Raw genomic sequence first — 26,064 nt, forward strand, 5'->3', positions numbered from 1 at the left:
TTTTGCTACTCTTAAACTGGTAACATGAAATTATCACCCCATTCTTCAGCACTAAACCCTTCTTAATCAAGACAAAAAAAACACTTATTGATGAGACCCATATTCTTCCAAGTTAAGTTAATAATCAACAATGGAGCTTTGCTAGCTCATCCTTGTGCACAACTGGTCAAAATCTATCTCTTTGAATTGAAAGTATTATGGTTGAACATGTATTAGTTTACAATATTCCTTAGTCCTTACCGTTGGACTTGTATGGTTTTACAGATATCTTACTGTTGGACTTATAATTTTCTTTTATGGTAAACTGTTGTGCTCTACCTTTGACTTTGCATTTGTTTTAACTGCCAAATTGCAATTCAATCTAAAGGAATCATTTGAGTTTAGTTTTTGAGATTTTAGCACCTGGCCTGAATTATGTTTAGGGGAAATATTACGGACATGATCGTTTAAGTGGTCCAATGACTAATAAGGCTTTTTTTACAAATTGATTGTCCCCTATTATTTTTATTTATAATAAAAGTGCTTTCGGACATGTGCGTGGGATGAATTAATTATTGTAAAAGACAAGACAATTTTGTGTATATATATTTGGATTTTTTTTCTTTCTTTTAGTTTCTTAATGTGTTTGTTTATGTACTGATTTTTAAAACCTCATTTTTTTCTACTTCTACAATTTTACTCACTTTCACTAAATTAGTAAAGCAATAAAAAAAATCAATCTAATTGCATGTTTATTTTCTGTGTTGCCAATGACCTCTTATTTTCAAAGTTGATAATTCAAGTGGTTTCCTTCATGTGCAAGAGGATGTTCAATATCCCCTTATGATAGAAATATCATTATTTGACACATGGAAACTGTTTAATCTGCTTCCATGCTCATCAACCTGATATCTTTGACCAAACGGTCCAAATTATAATAAGAGGATCCACCTTCGCTCACACTTTTTCTTGCCAACCAAGCCATCTCATCAGCTGATTTCATGAACACCTCCCTCCTCCTCCCCATCAAATCATTCACCATCTTTTCTACAATGAATCTATCACATGCATCCTTCATGTCTAACCCTAACTTCCAAACCTCACTATAAGCGACTAAATCTCTCGTTTGGAAATAAAGTCGAACAAGTGAAATTGTTTCACAAATGTGAATTTGTATTGATGATTGTGTGGTACAATTCTCTGTAATTACAAAAGAGTTATCCTCTGATTCGATCTCCTTAAAAGATTTGTTGATTGGATTTGTGATGATGTGATTTTGTTTTGAACACAAGATATCCTTCAATTTGGTTGAGGAATGGATCGAAGATCTTTGGAATAGCATTACAATGAATCTCTGGCTATGAGCTTGTTAGAAATTCTTTGTTCTTCGTGTTCTTTGTGTTCTTCGTGTGTTCTTCGGGCGTTCGTCGTCTTCAAAGGTTTGTGATGAAAGTTTTCCGGGCTTTAGAGGCTTGAATCCGTGGAGCTTCACTGATTTGTGGTTGTTTGAGGTTTCTGGAGGCTTTTGAGCTTGATTCCAGTGAACTTTGAGATCTAGGTAGATAGTTTGGATGATTCTGCTTCGAATGTTCTTTGTATTTGAAGATTTGTGGCGGAAGTTCTTCGGGGCTTTAGAGGCTTGAATCCGTAGAGCTTCACTGATTTATAATTTGTTGATGTTTTCGGACCTTTGAGCTTGATTCCCGCAAACTTTAGGATCTAGGCAGATGATCTGGATGATTCTGCTTCGAATGTTCTCCGATTTTGGGGTTGAAGTTCTTGAAGTTCCTGGAGGCTTCAGAGCTTGATTCCAGCAGAGCTTTTTTCCTTCTAAATCCGGTCCTCCTAAATGTCTCAGGAAGGCTTCTATTTATAGGAGTTTTGGGGTGGGTGAGCGACACGTGGCGGAGCTTGATTGGTGACACATGTCACAGCTTGATTGGTCCGCTTGAGTCATCGCTTACACGTGCGAGGTTGCTTGAGTCATCGCTTACACGTGCGAGGCTGCTTGAGTCATCGCTTACACGTGCGCTGATGCGTGATTGGCTCTTGCATGACACTTGGCAAATTTCTGTTGGCTTCTGAATAGTGATAGCAAAACCTAGCAGCAATACATGGTGTTCTGTAATTAGCTGTATTTTGTGGACTTGGTAATGTGACGTGTCAGCTTGTGATAGGTCGGGAATTTTCCCTCTCTACAAATGCCCCCTCGAGACTCATTCACACACACGGTCTCGGAGTGTGGTGTGGGAATGAGTTTCGAAAAAATGGATTTTTGGTACTTGACTCTTTAAGTGAAGTAGTTGAAGGTAGTGGAGCTGTTGAAGGTGGTGGAGCTGTTGAAGGTGGTGGAGCTTTCAGAAGGATGAGATTAAGTTGAAGTACTTTCAAAAGAGTATTTTGGATCGCTGGCAGCGATCACAAGATGTTGAAGATGGGGAAGATGAGAGAATGGTGGTTGGATACAGCATGCAGGGTCATGGAACTAACCTCGTGTTCTTAAGAACTTCTGGTGAAGTTATTTCAGAAGATCACGCTTTGGATTACAACGAGGACAGGTGGGAAAGTGGTTGAATGCGCCTGCATAATTGTATCACTCAAGTTAAGTTGAAGTAATTTCAGAAGCTTATGTATTCTGGATATGCTGGTAGTGGCAACGAAGAAGATGGAGATGAAGCAAAGCAAATGAGCAAAGCAAATGAGCAAAGCATACACCACCATGGTGCTGGCCCTGTATGCTGAGACCCTTCTGGTGTAGATGTTTATGGGAAGTACAACTTTGAATATGGGACTAACTGTGTGTTGCATGGGGTCCGACAGCAAGTAATCGAATGTGCCTGTGTAATGGGACCATGCTGACGGACGTTAAGTTGAAGTAATTTCAGAAGAGTACCTTCTGAAATTCTTCAAGCTGATTTTAAGTTGGAGTAATTTCAGAAAATGAGTTTTGAGGTACCAGCAACGATGACCTTTGGGTCCCGTAGTAGTGGGGACATGGAATAAGGCTTTGATGACCATTTACCGGCACCAAAGGCTGAATTCTGATGAGCTGGCACCTTGGAGGTTGTTTTAAGTGTTGATGGAAAACAATTTGTAGGATACCCCAACACTTTTTTACCATCTTCATTTACTGCCATTTGTTGGAAAAGCACAGAAAAAATGAAAGATGGAGCTAACTTGTGAACCTGGTTTGGAAACCAGGCAAGTTGCTGTTTGTTCCGAACCACTGCTTCTTCTGGAAGACCAAGCAATTGGAAAGAGACTACAGGAGCCCTAAGGTTAGGAACAGGTGTGTCCGCTGGACTTGGATTTCCTGGCCAACCAAGTCCAAGGAAACATGGAACCAAAATGCAGACCTTGTTACGAGTAATTTTATGGACAAAGGTGGTCGTTAAGTGGAGAAACAAAGTTTGTTTGGATCTTAAAACTGCAATGATGTTGTAAATAGGGTTTCGACCGAACCATGGGAGGGTTGATCTCAAACCGATTATGAAGCAAAATCGGTTGCTAGGTGTTGAGAATGATGAGATCATAGTGAGAAATGGTTGTGAAAAGGAGGATTTGAAAATTTGAAAGAGGCAAATCTTTATTTCATGATTCAGTGTTTTTTTTTTTGGATGAGTTTTTGATGAACCCGGACCTCCTATTTATAGTAGAGAGATGAAGAATGGTAGGTAGGTAGTTAAGAATGGTAGTTGAGAATTTTTGGTGAGAATGGTAGGTGAGAACGGTAGGTGGGAACGGTAGGTGGAAATGGTAGGTGGGAACGGTAGGCACCGAACGGGAATGGTAAGTTTGGAGACTGGTAGGCACCGAACGGGAATAGCAGATTGAACTAATGACCTAGTGTAATTTTAAGACACACTTGTGAGAGTTCATTTGTACTTTGAAAGGCAAGCCTTGATGAAATCTGGAGAATAACCCTGCGGGGATCCCAATTAAATGGATGAATCTCAAATTTTGTTTTTGAGGACCTAAGTTTTGAACACTTGGAATTGAGTCATTTTTTGCAATTTTCAAGTCTCCAATGACGGAACGGACTCCAAAATCGGAATGTACTCGAAAAATTGAGCAAGATAGGTCCATCTCAAAAATTTTGACATTTGGTCAACATTTGCACAAAAGTCAACTTTTTTGGAAATTGGACGTTCGCACAATTTCTGAGCTTTGAATGAAGAAACGGATCCCAAAATCGAAATGTACTCGAAAAATTGAGTGGGACAGGTCCGTTTTGAAAATTTTGACTTTCTGGTCAACATTTGCACAAAAGTCAACTTTTTTGGAAATTGGACGTTTGCACAATTTCTGAACTTCGAATGAAGACACGAGTCCAAAAATCGGAATGTACTCGAAAAATCGAGTGGGACAAGTCCGTTTTGAAAATTTTGATTTTCTGGTCAAGGTCAAAAGTTTGCTTGGTTCAAGCTTTTTTTTAAAAAAAAAAAAAATTTAATTTAATTCCTTTTTTTTTTTTTTTTTTTTTTTTTTTTTTTTTTTTTTTTTTTTTTTCAGGGGGTTCGGATCCGGGTCGAATCGGACCAACGGGTCAGCAGGTGTGGAGGTGACGTCATGGATGACGTCACTGCGTTGGTGCTTACACATATGGCACATGCCCGCGTGAGGTACCCCCGGCGTGTGTGAAAGCGCGAATGCTGATGGAGGCCCGTGAGATTGAAGGCCGCGCCGTCGAATCTTTTGGCGGCGCGTGGCGGCGCGTGCTTGGGCTTATGGGCCTGAAATTTTCGGGCTTTGCTGATCTAAAGCCGTAAAAGACCATGGTCCAGTCAGATTTCCAAAATCAAGGGCAGATTTGCACAGATTTGAAGGATTAGGCCGCGGGTCGTCGTGAGTTTGTGGCGGCGCATGGAGGCGGATGCGGCCGTTTCTGGGCTTGAAATTTTTGGGTTCTGTAGATCGTGGGCCGATGAATCTAGTGGTATGCTTAGTTTCCTGAAATGATGCCTGGATTTGTACAGACTTGTGTGAGAAAGCCACGGGTCACTTACGGCCTTTTCGTCTACTCTTGCGGCGGCCATTCTGACAAGGCTGTGCTTGTATTTAGACTTATGGGTCTTGATCTTTCAGGTTTGGTGGATCGAAGGCTGTGGAAGACTCCTGTGGGTTGATTTTTTGTGAAATCTTGTCAGAAGTTTTAGAAATCTGGAAGAGGAGACGGCAGACATTGTTAAATTTGTTGCCATTTTAGTCTTCATTGTGGTTCTGACAGTGTTTGAATTTTCGGGCATATTGGCTAACCATCAAATGTCTCTGTGTTTTTAAAGTCGGTAGCACAATCACTTGGAACAATATACAGCCTAGAATGTGCAACAGTTTCTTTCTGACAGCACTATGCATTTATGGGCACCCCCTTTTTTTTCAAGGTTTGGTGCAGACTTCCCAGACCTTAAGTGTTTGCAAAATTTGACTTTGAGCTCCACAAACCTCTATATAAGGCCATCCGGGGAATGCACTGAGTTGTACAAGCGTAGCCTTCAGTGGGTAGTATGATATTTTGAGTCTGAGAAATTATGCAGAGATTTTTTTTTTTTTTTTTTTTTTTAGACGTGCCATGAGATTTTCTTCTAACAAGTTTGTTGTTTGCTTGTTTTTGTTATACAGCACGCTTTCCTTGGCAATTAAGCTGCACCAACACTTGTCTTTTCAACACAGCCGTCTCAATAATCTTTGCAAACCCACGTCAAGAGTCTTTACCACAAAGCCGCATCAAGAGTTTTTTTGCAACGAAGTTGTGCTAGCATTTGTCCTTGTACTGAAACCATGCCAACATTCATTTTTGTCATGAAGCAATTATTTGCATTGAAGCCATGCCAATGTTCATCTTTGTCATGAAGCAATATTTGCACCGAAGCTATGAATCCATATTTGCACTTCATTCGACTTGAAGCCGTGTCAACACTTATCTTCGTCATGAAGCCACGACAACACTCCACATTAGCACTTGAAGTTGCACCATCATTTACATTGAAGTCGTGGAGCAATATCAACACTTCATTTGCATCGAAGCAACCACGTCAACACTTCATTCGCCGAAGTCATGAAGCCACGTCAACACTCTATTTTCGCCGAAGCTGTGCCAACGTTCATCTTTGCCATGAAGCCATATTAGCATTTGCACCAAAGCCGTGCCAACATTCATCTTTGTCACGAAGCAATGTAAACACTTCATCTTTGCCATGATGCAATATTTGCACTTCATTAGCACTAAAGCCGTGCCAGCATTCATATTTGCTACGAAGCAATGTCAATACTTCATCTGTACTGAAGCCATGCCAACATTCAACACTTCATTCGCATTGAAGCAACCACGTCAACACTTCATTTGCCTTGAAGCCGTGTCAACACTTATCTTCGTCATGAAGCCACGACAACACTCCACATTAGCACTTGAAATTGCACCATCATTTGCATTGAAGTCGTGCTAACATTCATTTTTGCCATGAAGCTATATTAGCATTTGCACCAAAGCCGTGCCAACATTCATCTTTGTCACGAAGCAATGTAAACACTTCATCTTTGCCATGATGCAATATTTGCACTTCATTAGCACTAAAGCCGTGCCAGCATTCATATTTGCTACGAAGCAATGTCAATACTTCATCTGTACTGAAGCCATGCCAACATTCAACACTTCATTCGCATTGAAGCAACCACGTCAACACTTCATTTGCCTTGAAGCCGTGTCAACACTTATCTTCGTCATGAAGCCACGACAACACTCCACATTAGCACTTGAAATTGCACCATCATTTGCATTGAAGTCGTGCTAACATTCATTTTTGCCATGAAGCCATGACAACACTTCATTTGCATTGAAGCCGTGCCAACGTTCATTTTTGTCATGTCAACACTTCATTCGTGCCAAGACCATGCCAACATTGCATCTATACCGAGGCCATGCCAACATTGCATCTTTACCATTGAAGCTACGTCAACACTTCATTCATCGAAGCCGTGACAACATTCATGAAGCCACGTCGAAACTTCATTTGCATAGAAGTCATGCCAATAGCCATGAAGCCACGTCAACACTCCATTTATACCGAGGCCATGCCAACATTGAATCTTTGCCAGTGAAGCTATGTCACTTCATTCGCCGAAGTCGTGATAACATTCATGAAGTCATAAAGCAATTTTCAGGGGCAACATTGCTCAAACATCAAGGGCGTATAGCACTGTAGCCAGACATCAAAATTTTAGAGATGCCAACAAGATGTTGAAAATGCAAGGAGTCCCTATCAAGACTTTGAAGATGTAAGGAGATGCCAAGACTTTGACATTGCAAAGAGCTCTCATTAAGACTTTGAAGATGCAAGGAGATGCCAACAAAACCTCGAAGTTTCAAGAAGAATGCCGCCAAGACTTTGACATTGCATGGACATGCCCTTGGAGGAGAGATGATGCAACACCAACTTCAGATGTCGGAGGAAGGTGACATTGTCCAACTTTTGGAGACATGATGTGAAACTGCACTACTCAGAAGGGAGATGATGTGATTCAAATTTCGGAGTTGTGAAGTGGCACAACCTAGAAGAAAGATGATGTAGCTTAGACTTGTAAGGTACAAGAAGATGCCCCCAGAAGATAAGTGATGCAAAGCATACTTTAAAGATGTGGGTGGATGTCGATAGAAGATGAGCAATGCCATGTAGACTTCATTCCTTGCAAAAAGAGGTTGAATATTTTATTTTACTCCACAACCAAGAACCAACTTATGTTTATCATTAGTTCAAGGAAAGCTGAGTAACACCAATTCCTTGCAGCTGTCATTTTCTACCATAATGATCTTTGAGCATCATGTAGTGAGCAATTGACTGATCTTAAGTGATGCCTTGCCAATCAAAGGGTTCTTGAAGGCACGTTGATGGCCTATGGAGAAACTATTCAAGTTAGACAAGCAATCCTTCTTCTTTTCATGTGACTGAACTTAGTGACATGTATTAAGCTGCCTACGTACCTCGGAGAGGGATCAAGTCATCACGTAGTTCAACAGATTTTTTTTTGATGATTTTTATTTTTTTTGGTTATTTTTGTTTAATAATTTTTTTTTAGTGCGTGACTGAACTCAGCAAAAGATACTAAGTTGCCTACGTACCCTGGAGAGGGATCAAGTCATCACGTAGTTCAAAAGATTTTTGTTTTTTTTTTTTTTGTTTTTTTGTTTTTTGCAAAAAGGGGGGCACAGTGTGTAATAGTGGGTATCACCATTGATCGAACCCGAGATGGCCTCAAGGGTGACACGGGCGTCCAACCGCTACGCCACACTCGCAATTGTTGACATGGAGTGAGATTAATTTCTCTTTATTGGTATGCTTTGAAGGGTAATGGGAAGACATCATGTACTCTTGCAGCGCTACAGTGGGTAGTTTAAGCTCTTACCGAGGAGCAATTCTTGATTTTCAAGTGTAGAAGTGTTTAAGGAACTTCCCATTGATGGGGCCGATCCTTATGCCATCATCATTGTCGATCAACTTGTGAGCTCCAATGGTGTTTGCCCCCTGCCTGAGAGTTGGAAGTATATCACAAGCAACGGTCACATGGTTTGACCCAACAACTTCATTGAAGTTTAGATCAATCTTGTTTTCTTTGGCAAGCTTCATGATTTGTTCTTTGAAGACGAAGCATTTTTGTATTGGGTGGCCAATGATGCGATGATATTTGCAGTAGTTAAGGTCATCAACTTTCCCCATGTCTTCTGGTCGCCTGCATTCTGGCAATTCAATTAGCTTTAATTGCAATAGTTGTTCTAAGATGTTTGGCACATCTTCATCGGGGAACGGATATACTTTTTGCTCACGTTCCTTAAAGGTCAGGCGACGCACTTCATTCTTTTGTCACCCTTCAAGCTGTTCTTCATTTGCCTTTGCTCCTCTTCTTGGAACCTTGATTTCGGCAGTGCTAACAACCATTGGGTCTTTGAGGCTGACTTTTGCATTCCTATCATTCCTCCTTACTTCCCTTTTGTTTTCCTCAGGTATGGGAGGGTTTGTACTTCCGCGGCTAGCAATGCTCAACTCCATGTCATGGGCACGAGTTGCTAACTCTTCAAATGTTCGGGGCTTTATCCCTTGAAGGATGTAAAGAAGTCCCCAATGCATGCCTTGGATGCACATCTCTATAGCAGATATTTCAGTAAGTCTATCTTTGCAATCTAGACTCAAAGAACGCCACCGATTGATATAATCAATGACAGGCTCATTTTCCCATTGCTTGGTATTAGTAAGCTCCATCATGCTCACCGTGCGACGTGTGCTATAGAATCGGTCAAGAAACTCTCTTTCGAGTTGCTCCCAACTGTCAATTGACTCAGGTTCTAAGTCTGTATACCAATCAAAGGCATTTCCTTTGAGTGAACGAACAAATTGCTTTACAAGGAGGCTTCCTTGAGTCCCTGCATTCTCACAAGTTTCTACAAAGTGAGCAATGTGTTGCTTAGGATTTCCTTTGCCATCAAACTGCAAGAACTTGGGGGTTGATACCCATTTGGCATTCTCATGTTGTCGATGCGCTTTGTGTAGGGTTTTGAATATGTGAGAGAACTTGTAGAAGAACCTCCATATTGTGCTCGGATGGTATTTGTTATCATGTCTTGTAATTGTTGGACTGACAACGAAGCAACCGAAGTAGATTGTTCTTGTCGGGGAGTGTTTTCAATTTCTCTCCCTTCGTCATCCTTTGCAGATGTGAATTTATGACCATGGCTTGATTCACCAAGATCTTGCACTTCGAGTTTGTTCATCAAAGTTGCAATTTGGAGGTCCTTATCTTCAATTGCTTTTGTAAGAAGGACAACTCTTTGTTCCATTTCGGCCATCTTTTCTTCCATGGTAGAGGTGTTAGTCATCATGACTGACACAACTTCCCAAGATGATGAAGAAGAAAGTGATTTGATGTGAGCACGTGGAATCTCATCTTTTGGGTTCCCTTTGATGGGAGAGAAATCGTGCGACCAACTTCTTGTGAAGGAAGAAGGGGATTTGCCCCCATACTTGAGGTGTTCCAAGGTGGAGACGTCCTTGTTGATGACCTTGTTTCTTGTAAGAGGGTCTAAGGAGATGATTGTCCGGACCTTGGCTTCCTTGGTTGATTGAAGTTGATTGTTTGTTTTAGGTTGGCTACAATTGATTGCACCAATGCAGTTGTTGGTGGTAGCCATACCAAGTTTAGTTGAAATAGCTATTGTTGAAACTTGAATGTTCTTGCTAGAAGCCATTGAAGTAGGCAGCAAGATGATGAAGATTTCTTTCGTTGAAGGAGAATGAGATGAGAGGCAGAGATGTCCCACTGGGCGTGCCAAAATTTGTAAGCGACTAAATTTCTCGGTTTGGAAATAAAGTCGAACAAGTGAAAATAGTTTCACAAATGCGAATTTGTATTGATGATTGTGTGGTACAATTCTCTGTGATTACAAAAGAGTTATCCTCTGATTCGATCTCCTTAAAAGATTTGTTGATTGGATTTGTGATGATGTGATTTTGTTTTGAACACAAGATATCCTTCAATTTGGTTGAGGAATGGATCGAAGATCTTTGGAACAGAATTACAATGAATCTCTGGCTATGAGCTTGTTAGAAATTCTTTGTTCTTCGTGTTCTTTGTGTTCTTCGTGTTCTTCGTCTTCGAAGGTTTGTTGTGGAATTCTCCGGGGCTTTAGAGGCTTGAATCCGTGGAGCTTCACTGATTTGTGGTTGTTTGAGGTTTCTGGAGGCTTTTGAGCTTGATTCCAGTGAACTTTGAGATCTAGGCAGATAGTTTGGATGATTCTGCTTCGAATGTTCTTTGTATTTGAAGATTTGTGGTGGAAGTTCTTCGGGGCTTTAGAGGCTTGAATCCGTAGAGCTTCACTGATTTATGATTTGTTGATGTTTTCGGACCTTTGAGCTTGATTCCCGCAAACTTTAGGATCTAGGCAGATGATCTGGATGATTCTGCTTTGAATGTTCTCCGATTTTGGGGTTGAAGTTCTTGAAGTTCTTGAAGGCTTTGAGGCTTGATCTTCACAGAGCTTTTTCACTTCTGAATTCTGGTCTTCCTAAATGTCTCAGGAAGGCTTCTATTTATAGGAGTTTTGGGGTGGGTGAGCGACACGTGGCGGAGCTTGATTGGTGACACATGTCACAGCTTGATTGGTCCGCTTAAGTCATCGCTTACACGTGCGGGGTTGCTTGAGTCATCGCTTACACGTGCGAGGCTGCTTGAGTCATCGCTTACACGTGCGCTGATGCGTGATTGGCTCTTGCATGACACTTGGCAAATTTCTGTTGGCTTCTAAATAGTGATAGCAAAACCTAGCAGCAATACATGGTGTTCTGTAATTGGCTGTATTTTGTGGACTTGGTAATGTAACGTGTCAGCTTGTGATAGGTCGGGAATTTTCCCTCTCTACACTCCTTATGAGAAAGGTGGCTCCCGCTTTGAGATTGACTCCTACTAGTATGTGTGGTATATACACTAATCTCTCGGTCCCTACTTCACTCAAGATTAACAAATTGATCTTGATGTTGGGACCCCATAGATTCCTCTAGATTCGGACCTAAACCTACCATAGTTGGACGTCAAACTCACTAAAACACAAGAATTCCCCACAGACAACGCCAATTGTAAGGATGCATTTTGAGTCCTAAGCCCAAATGATAAAAGGATTTAGGCCCAAAGAGCCCAATACAATGAATTTATAGAGAATGGGTTGGAAAACTAAGTTCTGATGAGTCGGGTAGCAACTATAATGGATCCAGATGACAATAAAGTAAAAGAAGACTGGTTTTGCTTAAAGAAAATCGTCCTCGACACAATTCGAGGAGATCAGTCCTTGTATATATTACTTGAAGTTGGTTATAAATACAATTCTAATTGCTACAATGTTTCTTTCTCAATTCTTCGATCCCCCTTCTCTCAAGGTATCTTCTCTATTTTATACTATCTTCCCCTTTCGTCTCTAACTTCCACGTGCAGATCAGATTGTTGGTGTTGATCCTTGTCCTGTCAACACCTTCCTGAAGTCTTTGGGTAGTAGTTGTAAGGTTGAAAACTACTGTTCAGGTATCACTTCCTCATTCATGCGGTCAGAGAGTAAGCTGCAGAGCATTCAATGCGGTGGTAGCAGTTTTCTCTTAGATATTTCATAACTTTCCTCTGTCATGTTCCTTCCTGATACTTATCTTCATCCATGGAATAGTTCGAAACGTTGCTCTTGATGGCAGACCACACCTTCTGAACTCAGCTTTGCACAGTCGAGGTAGCATTCCTCCTTAGACCACCCTCATGGGCGATCATAATCAGACCACACCTCTTTACCTACTGACACAAACCCTTATGACAACATCTACCTGTCCTCAGACTACTTACTGTCCTCGGATTAGGCCCCCGGCCTAATACATATGTAGAGATATATACTCTTGGGCCTTTCGCCCCTACAATATATAAAGTCAAAGATCATAGGAAATCGAATTAGATTTCAATTGAATTCTCAATTTTGCACGACGTGTCCTATCTAATTTTTAATTTTTGTGCCAAATGAATTATTGAGTGTAAAAATTGAATAATCCAAATCCAATTAGATTACAATTTAAGTTTCAATTGAAGTCTAATTTTGCCCAATGTGTCCATCTAATTTTTTAATTTTTGTGGCAAGTGAATTATTGGGTGCAAAAAATGAAGAGTCTAAATCCAATTAAATTCTAAATCTCACACACACACACACACACACACACACACATGTATATATAATGAAAGGACAAGACTTAGGTTCAGTACTTAGGTGCTGTTCTTTAGGTTCTCCTTTTAAGATTCTGCTATGTGGATTTTTCGTCATGAGATGGAAACATATTTTTTAGTTAAGTAGTCACATGGTTAAATTTTAAGAGAGGAACCTAAGGAACAACACTTAAGGTAGTGTACCTTAGTTTTGTCCATAATGAAAAACCATTACATATTTTAGAAATATATGATTTAAAAAATGTGTAAGCTAATACAATGTATAATTTAAATATCTTCTAAAAAAAGTACAATTTAAACCATATAATTGTGATTGTTTTTAATTGTACATATATATATGGACATATGTACACACTAGTTTTTATAAAAACAATGACGAATAGATAATGAAAATTGTATAAAAATACAAAATATTATAAAAACTTTACATAATAAAATGGTTACACCTACACATATTGACAATCGATAATGAAAACTTATAATGATGTTAAAATATGAAAACTTAGAGAAGGAAATAATAAAATGTCATGTATTTGTATGATTTTTTTTTTTATCAATAACTCGATATATTCAAGTTATTTTTTTATTAAATTTTTTTTAATTTAAATTCCTTAACCACCCCTTAATTTGGCATCTGGTACGGGGTAATATTTTAGGATTTTCAAGAATGTTTAAAGATTCTCATGTTTGGTTGCAAATCACGCTAGAGAATTAGATGCCAAGGGAATCTAGATTCCCCTTCTAAACCCCTCTCAGTAAGAATGTGGATTCCCTTTAAAACTATAGTCTAACATTTTCTCGTCTTATAGACCTAAACATTGTCAGGTTATTTTGTTATGAATTAAGCTCTTTTAAAAATTATTATTAAGAATAAAGCATTTAAGAATTTAAATGGTTATTTTTGTATTGTACTTGCCATTTTAAAATGTTAAACAGTTTATTTAGAAGAAGATTAATAGTTTTAATGAATTTGTTATAATTAATAGTTTATATTTTGTTTTTCATTATTTATTTAGAGGAAGTTTTTTTTTTAAGGACTTGGTAGTTCACATTCAAATCTAAGAATAGAATGAGAAAAATAAACAATTCATTTAAAATTCCTAAGAATAAACCAAACATTATCATCTTTTTTGAGGAAGAACATTATCATCTTACATCCCTAGAAATCTTAAAAGATTCTCAATGAAACCAAACATATGAATAGTTACATTTCTAGGTATCTAGATTGTAAGGAATCACATTTTTATAAATTTGGATGTCAAGAGTAATGTGGATTTTTTCGTACCAAACGCCACATAAAAGAAATCTTGGAGCCGGCAGTGATTAGCCTTAACAATTTGTCTCAAAATTTAATCTATGAACAGTTCCCAAATACACTTATTGGCGTACTGCTCATCAACACATTAAATAACTATATTTTTTATTCAACCTCTGACGATCAACTGTATCATCTCAGAGCTCTCCTTCTCACCGATCTACACAGATCAATGAAGATGGAGGATGAGGAATTGAGGATGGTGGTCGAGTTGTTCATGTTGGTTAGATTTCACAGTGGCGGTCTAGCCAAATTTTGTGGGTTTACTGAATTTCACAGTGGTGGTGGATATTGGTCTCCTTCCATTGTGAGGGTGTGTGAAATAGCTACAAGGAGACTAATGCTTATGTTTGTTATGCTAATGAAAGATTCCGGTTGACACTTTCATAAACTCACTCTTTGGATTTGTTTGGTTCCATGAGGACCCCTCACTTTTCTCCATTGTATGTTCTTTTAATTGACGGCAAGGCATTTTGATGCAGCGTAGGCGTGTAGAAGCAGAATCTGTAACACATAATTACTACAATTCTTCCACGAAACCTAAGCTCCACAAGAACACTAGGCTAGTAGGCAAAATAATAGAGAAAACGTCTCTAACAAGCTTTTATTAATCAATGCATAACAATAATCAACATCTCTATAAAGAGTATTTATAGGAATAGAATCTCTCCTACTCCTTTTACAAAAACAAATAATAAACCTACTTTTATTTGAGAAAGGAAAAAACAATTTAACTAGGAAAAGAAAAACAATTAAAATCCTAATTTAACTAGGAAATGGATTTTAATTGAACTTATAAAAGCAAATAAATCCTAATTTCACTGGGAATGATAAAACAACATAAAATATTAAAATATTTTCTTCTCTTTTAACCAATCTACATCACATTTGTACACAGTGGCAATGGAAGAGAAAGTGAGTTTGCTCAATGTTCTTGCTGAAGGTACCAATTAGAAGGAGTTTTGTCGTGAAAAGGAAGGTCAGGGAAAAAGAAAAAATAAAAAGTTAAATGAAAAGGTTTTTAAAAACTTTTTATGGGGAAAAGAAAAATATTAATTTTTTTATAAATTTTTATATTTCTCATAAAAATTGTATTAACTTTCTTAAAATAGTTTATTAATAATTTCTTTAAGAGTACTCATTAAATGAAGGCTTGAGTACATTGGTTATGATATATATATATTTTTTAAAAAAATTATAGGGAAAAGAAAAAAATGGCTTTTTATATTTCCTATAAAAATTGTGTCAAAATTTTCTACAATAATTTATTAATAATTACTCTATGGGCACTCATTAATAAGACCCTAAAAAAATTATTTATTAATTGATGGCAAGGGATTTGTACATAGTGACAATGAAAGGGTAAGTGAGTTTGCTATGTGTTCTTCCGAAGGTACCAATGAGAAGGAGTTTTGTCATGAAAGGAAAGGTTGGGATAAAAAAAAAAAATGAAAAAAGTTAAATGATGCCTTGAGTGCATTGGTTTATGATATATTTTTAGAAACATTTTCTGGGGAAAAATTAATTTTTTATGGCTTTTTATATATTTTTTCCATAAAAATTGTATCAACTTTTCTAAAATGGTTTATTAATAATTGTTTTAAGGGTACCCGGACCCTAAAAAAAATTATTTATTAATTGATGACAAGGGATTTGTACATAGTGGCAATGAAAGGGAAGTTGGGGACAAATAAAAAAGTTTGTCTTACTTTCAATATTTTTTTTAAGGAATCTCCTTTTGTTTTAATCAAGACTATCACATCACTAACTAAATAAAAGGTGGGGACGGAAACACACTACTATTTGTTATTGTATATTTAAAATAAAAGAACATGTCTAGTTAAAAATATACTAGAGGTAAGTCAAACTTTAAAAAAAAATGATAAAAAGTTAAATAATGCCTTGAGTGCATTGGTTTAAGATATATTTTTTAAAATTTTTTTATGGAAAATGAAAAAAAAAATAACTCTTTATATTTTCCATAAAGATTGTGTCAAAAATTTTCTAAAATAATTTATCAATAATTGCGTCAAGAGCACTCGTTAACAAGACTCTAAAAAAATTCTTTATTTATTTTTAAAAAGAGAAAAAAATAGTATTTAAATGGAATAGATAACCAAATACTGAGTTTGCATGATACACGTATATGTTGAGGTGAATCCTCTAGGGGGCAATAATTTTAGTTTATGATTAAAAGTCATGAGTTTTGCTCCCTAAATTTTTTATTTCCCTTTTTTAAAAAAGTCATGAGTCATGCATGCACTGATTAAAGAATCCATTATTATTCTGACACTTTTGTTTTTTTTTTTTTGGTATGTACATTATTCGGCCACCTTGGGAGAGCGTGTTAACGCCGCAGCGCTGTAGAATAAAATCGGTATTGTTTTTGACATTTTGTTAAGGGATAAAATTATTGTTATTATTTTTAGTAGCGGAATGACAAATTAAGAAATGTTATTATTCTATAAAACTTCAGTCAAATCCTAATCTAATTCAAAAACTAACTAGTATAAAATTCAATTTTTCAAATGAAAAATTGTGAGCTCAAACTAAACTTTCTTATTAATTAATAGTAGTATACAATTGCGGCCAATTTTCTTTGTCAATTTTTACCTTCAATTCTATAGAGGATATTGATATATTGATCTAAAATCATTCTTTTTTTTTCTTTTCTTTTTTTGATACCCGATCTAAAATCATTCTTGTATTTTTTTTATATATAAAATATTGCCCACAGTAACCATAGTATTTATTTATTGAGACATGTACCAATTTAAAATTTTTCATTCTTTATTGAGTCCATTGGGTAAGTGGACTGGTAGGCTAAAAGTGCAAGTTTAGTAAAATATGATTTTGTTGATACGTTGGGTTGGACGATATTTATGGGATTGCATTTTTAAAATATTTGCATATTAGAGAAATCAATTTCGTGGTGCCTTTTGAACATCAGACAATTTGCACTATTCAATAACTGCTATTTTTTTTTTTTTTTTTGTTATAGAAAACCTAAAATAGCCTCAACTTTATTTTTAATGACCAAAATACTAGCCAATCTTATCATCAAGCATATTCGAATATTCTTCATTTCAAAGTTTAAAATGGAACAGTCCATTTAAAGGTTATGATTTAAAGTTGAATAAATTTACGGTCTAGATTCTACCAACCCATTTAAATTTCATCATAGTAAAAATTTTAACTTTGGTTAAACTAAACTAGAGTTAAAGGTGTTGGCAAAATCTGGACCTTAGATTTCTTCAACTTTTTTTTTTATTTTTTTGAAGAAATCTAAGGTCCAGATTTCTTCAACTTTGAATCTAGCCTTTAAACGGGTATTTTACATTTTACTTGAAAAATGGAAAGAATATAATTTAGGCAATTATTACTATTTTTAAATATTAATTTCCAACCTTCCCAAATTGGAAATCCTTCTAAATACATTATTTAAAAAAAAAAAAAAGTGGCACTCGTGGTCCAATAACTAATCAAACAAACCCTTTTTTTGTTTCAATAATTTTGGGGTAAAATTAGGAAAAAAAAAAATTACTCGTATTTAAAAAAAAAAAAAAAAAAAATTAACTTTGTAAGGAATTCACTTTCAGTCAATCTCTAGTTGGTATTGAATGAATCGGAGTGGGAACAATAGAAAATCGACCTCAACTGTCGCTGTCTATCTTTTTACAAAGTTTAAGACAGCTGTTCGAGTGATCTTTCGCTTTCTGGGACCCCACTTTTCGACTGCTTTCCTTAAAGTTATAAAACATACATAGATACGACACCGAACTTATCATGATAAGCACAGTTACTTATCCTCTGCATCGAAAATGCCGCCTTTGTAGTATAAATAAATGCCCTCTGCAATGTCTCAGTGGTGCTCAGTCTCTCTCAATCAGTCATCGTCATCATCAGCATCTTCTGGGAAAGAGAGCTTTCTCAGACTCACAGAGAGAGTCTTAGCGCTTAAGTCAGAGCTCTGTTTTCTCTAATACTCTCTGTTTTTGACGGTGAGTTTCTCTGTTTTTTGCTTTTATCTTTCAGATGGGTAGCTTTTGTTTGTTTTCATTCTTAGTACTACTCACCTCACATGCGCTTTTTTCTGCTTTCTGGCATCTTCAATTTCACTAGGTTAAAGCATAAAAAGCTACTTTACTGTTTCTGAATATCTGAAAGCCCTAATTTTTCTGAACCTTAGTCTCGGTAATTAACGCTTACCTATCTCAAATTCTGCAGAATTTTGTTATAATCACGATGATTCAAGTGGGTTTTGCATGTTGTTTTATAAAGCGTGAATTTTTACTTGTTTTTTTTTTGTTTTAATTTTGGTTGACGTACATGTTTTTTTCTTTGAACTTGTTTTGGTGTTCTTACTTCTTGGATAAATTTTTTTCTGCTTACCTTTTGTTATAATCATGATGATTCAAGTGGGTTTTGCTTGTGGTTAGCGTAAAGTTTTAATTTTTACTTATTTTGTTTTGATTTTGGTTGACGTACATGTTTTTTTTTTTTTTTGGTGTTCTTAAATCAATTTTTGCGTGCTGTATGTTTCAATGAAATTCAATTTTTCTGAGAATTGAAGGTTACACATGGTTCTGAAATTATGTGTTTTCTCTGGAAGGGAAAGTGATTTCCTTTTCCTGGGATTTTGTTTTCTTTTAAAACTGAAATAAATAACACAAAACAAAAGCTTTTGTTTGTTAGCCTGCTGGTTTAGTTGTTTCTTTTTGTCGTTTTTCATAAGAATTGTGATTGTTGTTAGTGATAATGGTTCGTATGCAGGTTTCTGAGTTAAGAACAGGAAATTTCCAATGGCGTCTACGCTCAGCAGGGACCTAATCTTCCTGATCTTGCAGTTCCTAGATGAGGAAAAGTTCAAAGACACTGCTCACAAGTAATTTCTCGTCCAATCCCTTGTTTTCATCTTCCAATTTGTTTTTTTTTTTTCTTTTTGGTTAAGTAATTGTACAATTCCATTATAATTAGTAGTTTTTATTTTTTATTTTTTTATTGTTTGAGTAGGCTAGAGCAAGAATCGGGATTGTTCTTTAACCTCAAGTACTTTGAGGAGTTGGTGCTTAGCGGGAACTGGGATGATGTTGAGAATTATCTTTCCGGGTTCACCAGTCCAGATGATAACCGATATTCCATGAAGATCTTTTTCGAAATTCGAAAGCAAAAGTACCTTGAGGCTTTGGATAAGTGAGTTCGTGATTCTTAAAAATTTATAATAAAAAAAATATATGGTCTTGCTAACTCATCAAAGCATTTTACTTTTTTGCTCATTTTTAAATTGTGTCTGCTCTTTTTTTTTTCTTTTTTCAATTATAATAAATCAGGCTGGATCGCAGCAAGGCTGTAGAAATTCTTGTGAAGGATTTGAAGGTTTTTTCCTCTTTCAACGAGGACTTGTTCAAGGAAATTACTATGCTCCTTACTCTAGATAATTTTAGGTACATGTTCTATACAGAATTGTGAGTTTCCACTTTAAGTTGGTGATAATGATGTATGCTATGTGGACAGCACTATGAAATATCATGTGGGTTTATGTAGGGAAAATGATCAGCTCTCTAATTATAGAGATACAAAGACAGCAAGAGCAATCATGTTTATTGAGCTAAAGAAGCTTCTTGAGGCAAACCCACTTTTCCGGGAAAAATTGCAGCTGCCTAACATAAGGGGCTCAAGGTTAAGGATGCTTATCAACCAAAGGTAATATGACATCATTAGCTCAAGGATGCTCTAATTATTGGGGAGTTATAGTATGATACTCATTATAATTTCTGGCTATGTCTATAGGCCGTAAAGAGTAAACTGATTTTGCTGTGTAATTTGACAGCTTGAATTGGCAGCATTCACTTTGCGCAAATCCTAGACAGAATCCTGATATAAGAACCCTCTTTTTGGATCACAGTTGCAAAAACTCCACTGATTCATTTGCACAACTAGCTGCAAACAATCAAATGATAAGCTCCACACCAAAATTTGAAGGTTTTCTTCCAATGGCTACAAATGGGGTATATGATAAACTATTTTCTTTGTTCTTGTTCAAAGACTAAGTTAACTTGGATTTTAATCATGCCTACAGTCTTTTCAGCGTTTTCTAAATTGCACTTTTGTTTGCCATTGTAATCAGCCATTCCAACCCCCGTCAACATCATTTCAGACACCTCTCACATCATGGATATCAAATCCCTCAACTACAACTCATCAAGCAGTTTCTGGAATTGGTATTGGTTTTGGTACTGTAACAAATCCAGGTACTGATTCAAATTAACCACTAGCTCTTATTAAAATCCCCGAGAAAATTTCATATTTTATACTAATCTCTGGCATACAAATTCCTATATTTTTGTTCCTAAATATATTTTATTTTCTAGCTATGGCTGCAGTTTCAAAGGGTCTTGGGGATATAGATGATATGTCAAAAACAAGGTACCCTGGGGGTTCAGATCGGGTAAGTTTAACAGCAGAAGCAAATGATCTCAATTTTGGGTCACAGTTAAATAATTATCTAAATGATATTCATACATTTTTCCGCAGGCAATGTTTCCAGTAACCAATCCTGGTCAAAGTCACAGCATGTTGTTTAACCTAACTGATGAATTGCCAAAGACTGTAGCACGAACATTAAATCAGGGATCAATTACCACAAGTATGGATTTTCATCCTGTTCAACAGACACTACTTCTAGGTTGGTTTCCACTAGCTTCTTTTAATGACCATTTGATTTTTATGGTGGCTGTTATATCGGGTAAATATATATGCGTTTAAGTTTAAATTGACTAGTTTTTCTTAAATTGATTTTTCAGTTGGCACCATTTTGGGCGACATAAGTTTGTGGGAAGTAAGTTCCAGGGAGAAGATGGCTTCAAGAAATTTTCAGGTATGGAATATTGGAGCAAGTTCTCTGATACTAAAGGTAGGCTTCCTTCCCAATTAATATAACTAAAAAGCAAGTTAACGTTTTATTTCATCAGAGAAATCTAAATTCTAAATCTGATGAAATTCAGGCAACTTTAATCAAAGATCCATGTGTCTCGGTTAAGCGAATAGCATGGAGCCCTGATGGTTCTTTATTTGGTGAGATTAAATATTTGGACCGCAAAATTTTTTGAAATAGCCTATGATCTAAATTTGCTAAATTATTATTTTTATTTTTTGGGCATCAAACAGGAGTTGCATATTCTAAACACATGATGCAACTATATACTTATCATTCTGGGAATGACATTCGCCAGCATTTGGAGGTAGGTTCTGTTTTCTTCTCTCTTGCAGTATATCTTTCATCATTTGTTTCTAACACCCTTTTTAAAAAAAAATTAATTTCTAGATTGATGCTCATGTTGGTAGTGTGAACGATCTTGCGTTCTGTCACCCTACTAAGCAACTCTCTGTTATAACTTGCGGTGATGACAAGACCATCAAGGTTGGTTACAAATAGTAGTTACACTATTAGTCATAGAAATAAAAGATTATTTAGTTACTAGTTTTCGTTCTTTAAAGGTCTGGGATGCAGCTACTGGTGCAAAATTGTATACTTTTGAAGGTCATGATGCTCCAGTTCATTCTGTGTGTCCCCACTGCAAAGAAAATGTTCATGTAAGGACTCAGCTTGATACTTCAATATGACTATTTTATACATGTCTTGCATCCTATGGCTTATTTACTCTCAATTTATTTAAGTTTCTTCCTTTTCTGTAATGTCTCAGTTTGTCTTTTCAACATCAGTGGATGGAAAGATAAAAGCATGGTTATATGACATGATGGGATCCAGGGTTGACTATGATGCTCCTGGCCGCTCATGCACTACAATGGCTTATAGTGCTGATGGGAGAAGGTTTATCTACTGGAACTTTTACACCATTCTAATGTTTTCCTTTCAATTTAATCCTATTATGGAAAACCTCAAAAGTCAATGCTGTGATTGAAAATTGTAGGCTTTTTTCATGTGGAACCAGTAAAGATGGTGAGTCACACATTGTTGAGTGGAATGAAAATGAAGGTCATGTGAAGAGAACCTACCAAGGATTAAATAAACGTTCTCTTGGAATTGTTCAATTTGATTCAACCAAGAATCGGTTCTTGGCTGTTGGTGATGAATATACAATTAAGGTTTGGGATATGGATAATCCCAATCTTTTGACAAGTATTGATGCTGAGGGTGGACTACCAGTAAGTTATTTTATGGATGTTTGTAAATTCTCTATATTGTTTCTATTTTTTGTCTTGTTTGCAGTTCTACTTTTATCACAATAATGTGTACAAAAAGAACAGTGGTCTGAATTGCTCAAATACATTTTAATTGAAGGCAAGCCCACGTATCCGTTTCAACAAGGAAGGGACATTATTGGCTGTTTCTGCAAATGACAACAGAATCAAAATCTTAGCAACAGTTGATGGGATGCGGTTGATGCGTACTTATGAAAATCATTCTCTTGTTGCAGCAAGAAGTGCCTCTGAGACTGTAACAAGGGTCTGTCTTGTAAAATCTTCCTTTGTTGAACTTAAGAGAAATGCTATCTATATCATGTGATTTGTAATTAGTGCACCAAATGAAATTCTACTTTAATATTCATGTTTTCCTTGACCTATGTGATTCATACAGGTGTGTAATTCTGACTCCATCACATACAATTTCTGCATAACTTCTAATTTCACTCTCTCTCTCTCTCACAAACACTATTTCTTTACATTAAAATGAATCTTAATTCTGTGCTTCATTAATATTTAAAATCATGGACTAATTCATTCCGCTGGCTTGCTAGAATGGAGACACAAGAAACTTGGAGAATGTGAAACCTAAATTAGCTGAAGAAGTCAACCAAACAAAGATTTGGAAGCTCACTGAAATTAGTGAACCTGCTCAGTTTAGGTCATTGAAGCTCCCAGCTCGTGTCAAATCAGACAAGGTATGATTTATTAGGATATCTAGGAGTATCAGGGAAAATTAAATTTCTTGGTCCATTGTGCATACAAACGGATGGTAGTTTGGCCTAGCACTTATCATTGATATATATATATCTTTTGAAGTATACAATTTATTCACACATTTCAATTAATGTTTAGCATGTGCTCTTTCTGAAGTATACAATAATTAAATTTCTTGATCCATTTGAATTTCAATAACGACTATGTGAGCATATTAGCTAGGTGTTGTTAGTTTATACCTCCTATAAATTTATTCAAGTTTTCTAGTCACACAGATAGTTTGCTATACTAAATTTTCAAAAATTTATCTTAGCATGAGCATCATTCAGTTTTATGGTTTATTTTTTAAAGTATATAACACGTCAAACAAAACTTGGTCATATAAATGCAATGAAAGATGGAATTCCAAGGTCATATGTTCCATTAAAATTATCTCAGATGCCATCTTTGTTATTTTTTCTTCTTTTTACAGTCTATTTTCTTTTAAATGCCAGATTAAAAAAAAATGGTTTTTGATTACCTTCTCCTGCGTCTCTGCAGATCTCAAGGTTGATTTATACTAATTCAGGTACTGGTATTTTGGCATTAGCAGCAAATGCCATCCATCTACTCTGGAAATGGCAACGATGTGACCCTAATTTGAGTGGCAAGGTTTAAAGTTCCCATCTTTTCTCTAAATCTGTTCCTCCCTTAAATTTCCTTCCATGAATATAAAGCTTCTTGTTTCACTCTGAACCTACACTTATTAATGAATAAAAGGGTGATTATTGTGATGTGGTGTAGGCAACTACCAAGGCTTCTCCTCAATTAGTACAACCACCATCAGGCATAACAATGACCAATGATTTAACTGATGCTAAACCAGAGGATGCTCTATCATGTTTTGCTTTGTCCAAGAATGATTCTTATGTCATGTCAGCATCTGGAGGAAAAATTTCTCTGTTCAACATGATGACATTTAAGGTAACGTTTAAAACTAGATTGTTATGAGGTATGATTTAAGTTTGCATGCTGAAAATGGGTGAGAGGTATGTCCTTTCACAAGGTATAATTTGGTCTAAGCTGCAGATGCCGGTGAGAAGCTTATTTGGGAGATTGCTAATAGATCTAGGCCTTCATGCTTATTTTAATTTTGGCCAAGTCAACTCAAAATTTTATGCACTGAAGTTTCTATTATATCCCATCACCCATAACACAGATCACTTGGGGCTTATTTTAATGCTGAATCTGATATCTACCACACTTTGATTGACCAATTATAAATTATAATTGGGAAATTACAGGTTATGACAACTTTCATGCCTCCACCACCTGCAGCAACATATCTTGCTTTCCACCCTCAAGATAACAATATAATTGCAGTTGGCATGGATGATTCCACAATTCTCATATATAATGTCCGGGTAGATGAGGTAACACACATTATGGCATGGACAAATGCATTGGTGCTCATTAAAGTGAAAATCTGGGAGTTTGGTCATTTTCTTTCTTGTTGTAGGTTAAGAGCAAACTTAAGGGTCATTCTAAAAGAATCACTGGCCTGGCCTTCTCACATGTGCTCAATGTGCTTGTTTCTTCTGGAGCAGACGCTCAGGTTAGTAATTGATCTTCTATAGCTTTCCTTTTGGGGAACTCTAGCAGTCTGAACTAGGTCAAATAGTTGTCTGATATTGATTTCCTTGTTTGATAGCTTAAATCTGATTGGCTGCTGGTAAAATGAGCCACCAGACTTGGGTTTCCTGCAGTTGCCCATGAGATGAGAGAGAGGGATAGAGATTTCCAATATGAATAATAAAATATCATATTCAAGAGAGCTCTTCATTATGCTATTTTAGTAGGTGCAAAATAGACAAACACAACAAAATTTCACTCTTCACCTAGGTGTAGACAGTGGACACATTCAAACAAAATGGCTCTCATAATTATTTCTGACATGATCAAAATTTGTGTATCCTCTTCTTCCAGATTATTGTGTGGAACTCTGATAAGTGGGAGCGACAGAACAACAGTTTCTTGCAGATTCCAGCTGGAAGGACATCCATGGCAATGTCAGATACCCAAGTTCAATTTCACCAGGATCAAATACACTTCCTTGCTGTACATGGGACGCAACTTGCCATATATGAAACAAAGAAACTTGAATGTGTGAAGCAGGTATCTTCATCTTAGCTTTTTATTAAAGTATTCAAATGTCTTGTCCTGTGGAATTGCCTCCTCTATAATTATCCTATCTAAAATTGTGGTAAGGATTTGCTTAGTGGTGGCAACATGTCAAAATTGTAGTGGGGCAAAAACATGGATGAGCAACTTCATTCCAACTCTGCTCTCCCTCTTTCCATTTTTTTCCTTCAGAATAGTTAATGATGTTATGTGATTCCAGTGGGTTGTAGAAGAATCTTCACCGTCAATCTCCCATGCAATATTCTCCTGTGATAGCCAGTTAATTTATGCCGGATTTTTGGATGGAACTGTGCGTGTATTTGGTGCTTCAAATCTCCAATTACGATGTCAGATTAATCCTACTGCTTATCTTCATGTCAGGTATTCAATGATCCTTTGCTAATCTATCTGTTAAGATGCTTGACATAGGCCTCATTCAGCAAGATATGCATACTATCAAATTTCAAATTTCCTAGTCACCACTTACCATCCATTGTTCAATTTCATAGTATGTATCATGGGTGATTTTGAGATCATAGATCCTAATACACTACAACAAAAATGTAGAAGAGGTTCATGTCATGTGCAACTTTTTGATGAAGCATTTATACTAAGTACACAGATACATTAAAGAAATTTGTATGAATTAATTAGCATTCAATAGATGGAAAAAGTTTGGCTCTAAACTTGTTTGAAGTTATTTTCCTCCAACGCACTATGTGGCGCTTGAAGACTATCCATGTGTGGTTTTAATCACATGGTTTTTTTAATAACTCATGTGACTTGTTTAAATAATACATATAAATGGTCTCCGTCTTATAAACCACCTCATAGTAGCGTGGAGGAGATAGGTCCAAAATGGTTTATAGATAGCCATCTTGTTTACAATGGAACAAAGATGACAAAACATGCTTCTTCTTCATAGAAACTCAATTTAAAATTTATCCGATACTATG

The 26,064-nt window shown here is 36.4% G+C and overlaps 2 protein-coding genes across 4 annotated transcripts in view; one reads left to right on the plus strand and one right to left on the minus strand.

Moving 5' to 3' along the window:
• LOC115954558 (7-deoxyloganetic acid glucosyl transferase-like) overlaps positions 1 to 26,064 on the minus strand; it is a 43,294-nt gene that overhangs the window by 880 nt on the left and 16,350 nt on the right. Inside the window, exon 3 of one of the 2 annotated variants that reach the window (XM_031072435.1) lies at positions 797 to 1,084. The exons of the other annotated variant lie outside the window; for it this stretch is intronic. Coding sequence (XP_030928295.1) covers positions 860 to 1,084 — 225 coding nt within the window. The 3' untranslated portion in view covers positions 797 to 859. Of the gene's footprint in view, positions 1 to 796; positions 1,085 to 26,064 lie in introns of those variants that run through there. 2 annotated transcript variants of the gene reach the window in all.
• Positions 17,871 to 25,788, plus strand: LOC115954556 (topless-related protein 1-like). 2 transcript variants are annotated; one of them, XM_031072433.1, is made up of 24 exons: positions 17,871 to 18,027; positions 18,800 to 18,911; positions 19,040 to 19,219; positions 19,357 to 19,470; positions 19,571 to 19,729; positions 19,857 to 20,034; positions 20,154 to 20,277; positions 20,398 to 20,474; positions 20,561 to 20,711; positions 20,830 to 20,939; positions 21,031 to 21,100; positions 21,194 to 21,267; positions 21,351 to 21,446; positions 21,524 to 21,619; positions 21,730 to 21,857; positions 21,958 to 22,192; positions 22,329 to 22,493; positions 22,786 to 22,929; positions 23,489 to 23,599; positions 23,732 to 23,911; positions 24,232 to 24,360; positions 24,447 to 24,542; positions 24,914 to 25,102; positions 25,329 to 25,788. In XM_031072433.1, the coding sequence occupies exons 2-24, from the start codon at positions 18,829 to 18,831 to the stop codon at positions 25,509 to 25,511; spliced, it is 3,072 nt and encodes a 1,023-aa protein (XP_030928293.1). In that variant the 5' UTR covers positions 17,871 to 18,027; positions 18,800 to 18,828; the 3' UTR covers positions 25,512 to 25,788. The 2 variants fall into 2 exon arrangements, with proteins under 2 accessions (XP_030928293.1, XP_030928294.1); XM_031072434.1 differs by having other exon boundaries at positions 20,830 to 20,903.

The sequence above is a fragment of the Quercus lobata genome, chromosome 8 (assembly GCF_001633185.2).
Source record: "Quercus lobata isolate SW786 chromosome 8, ValleyOak3.0 Primary Assembly, whole genome shotgun sequence".
Classification (NCBI taxonomy): domain Eukaryota; kingdom Viridiplantae; phylum Streptophyta; class Magnoliopsida; order Fagales; family Fagaceae; genus Quercus; species Quercus lobata.

Excerpts from the sequence above, each read along its gene's own strand:
- LOC115954556 (XM_031072433.1), top strand. The coding sequence starts at position 18,829 with ATGGCGTCTACGCTCAGCAGGGACCTAATCTTCCTGATCTTGCAGTTC. Across the intron at positions 24,361-24,446 it reads ATAATGTCCGGGTAGATGAG|GTTAAGAGCAAACTTAAGGG; the intron begins GTAACACACATT and ends TTCTTGTTGTAG. Across the intron at positions 25,103-25,328 it reads AACTTGAATGTGTGAAGCAG|TGGGTTGTAGAAGAATCTTC; the intron begins GTATCTTCATCT and ends ATGTGATTCCAG.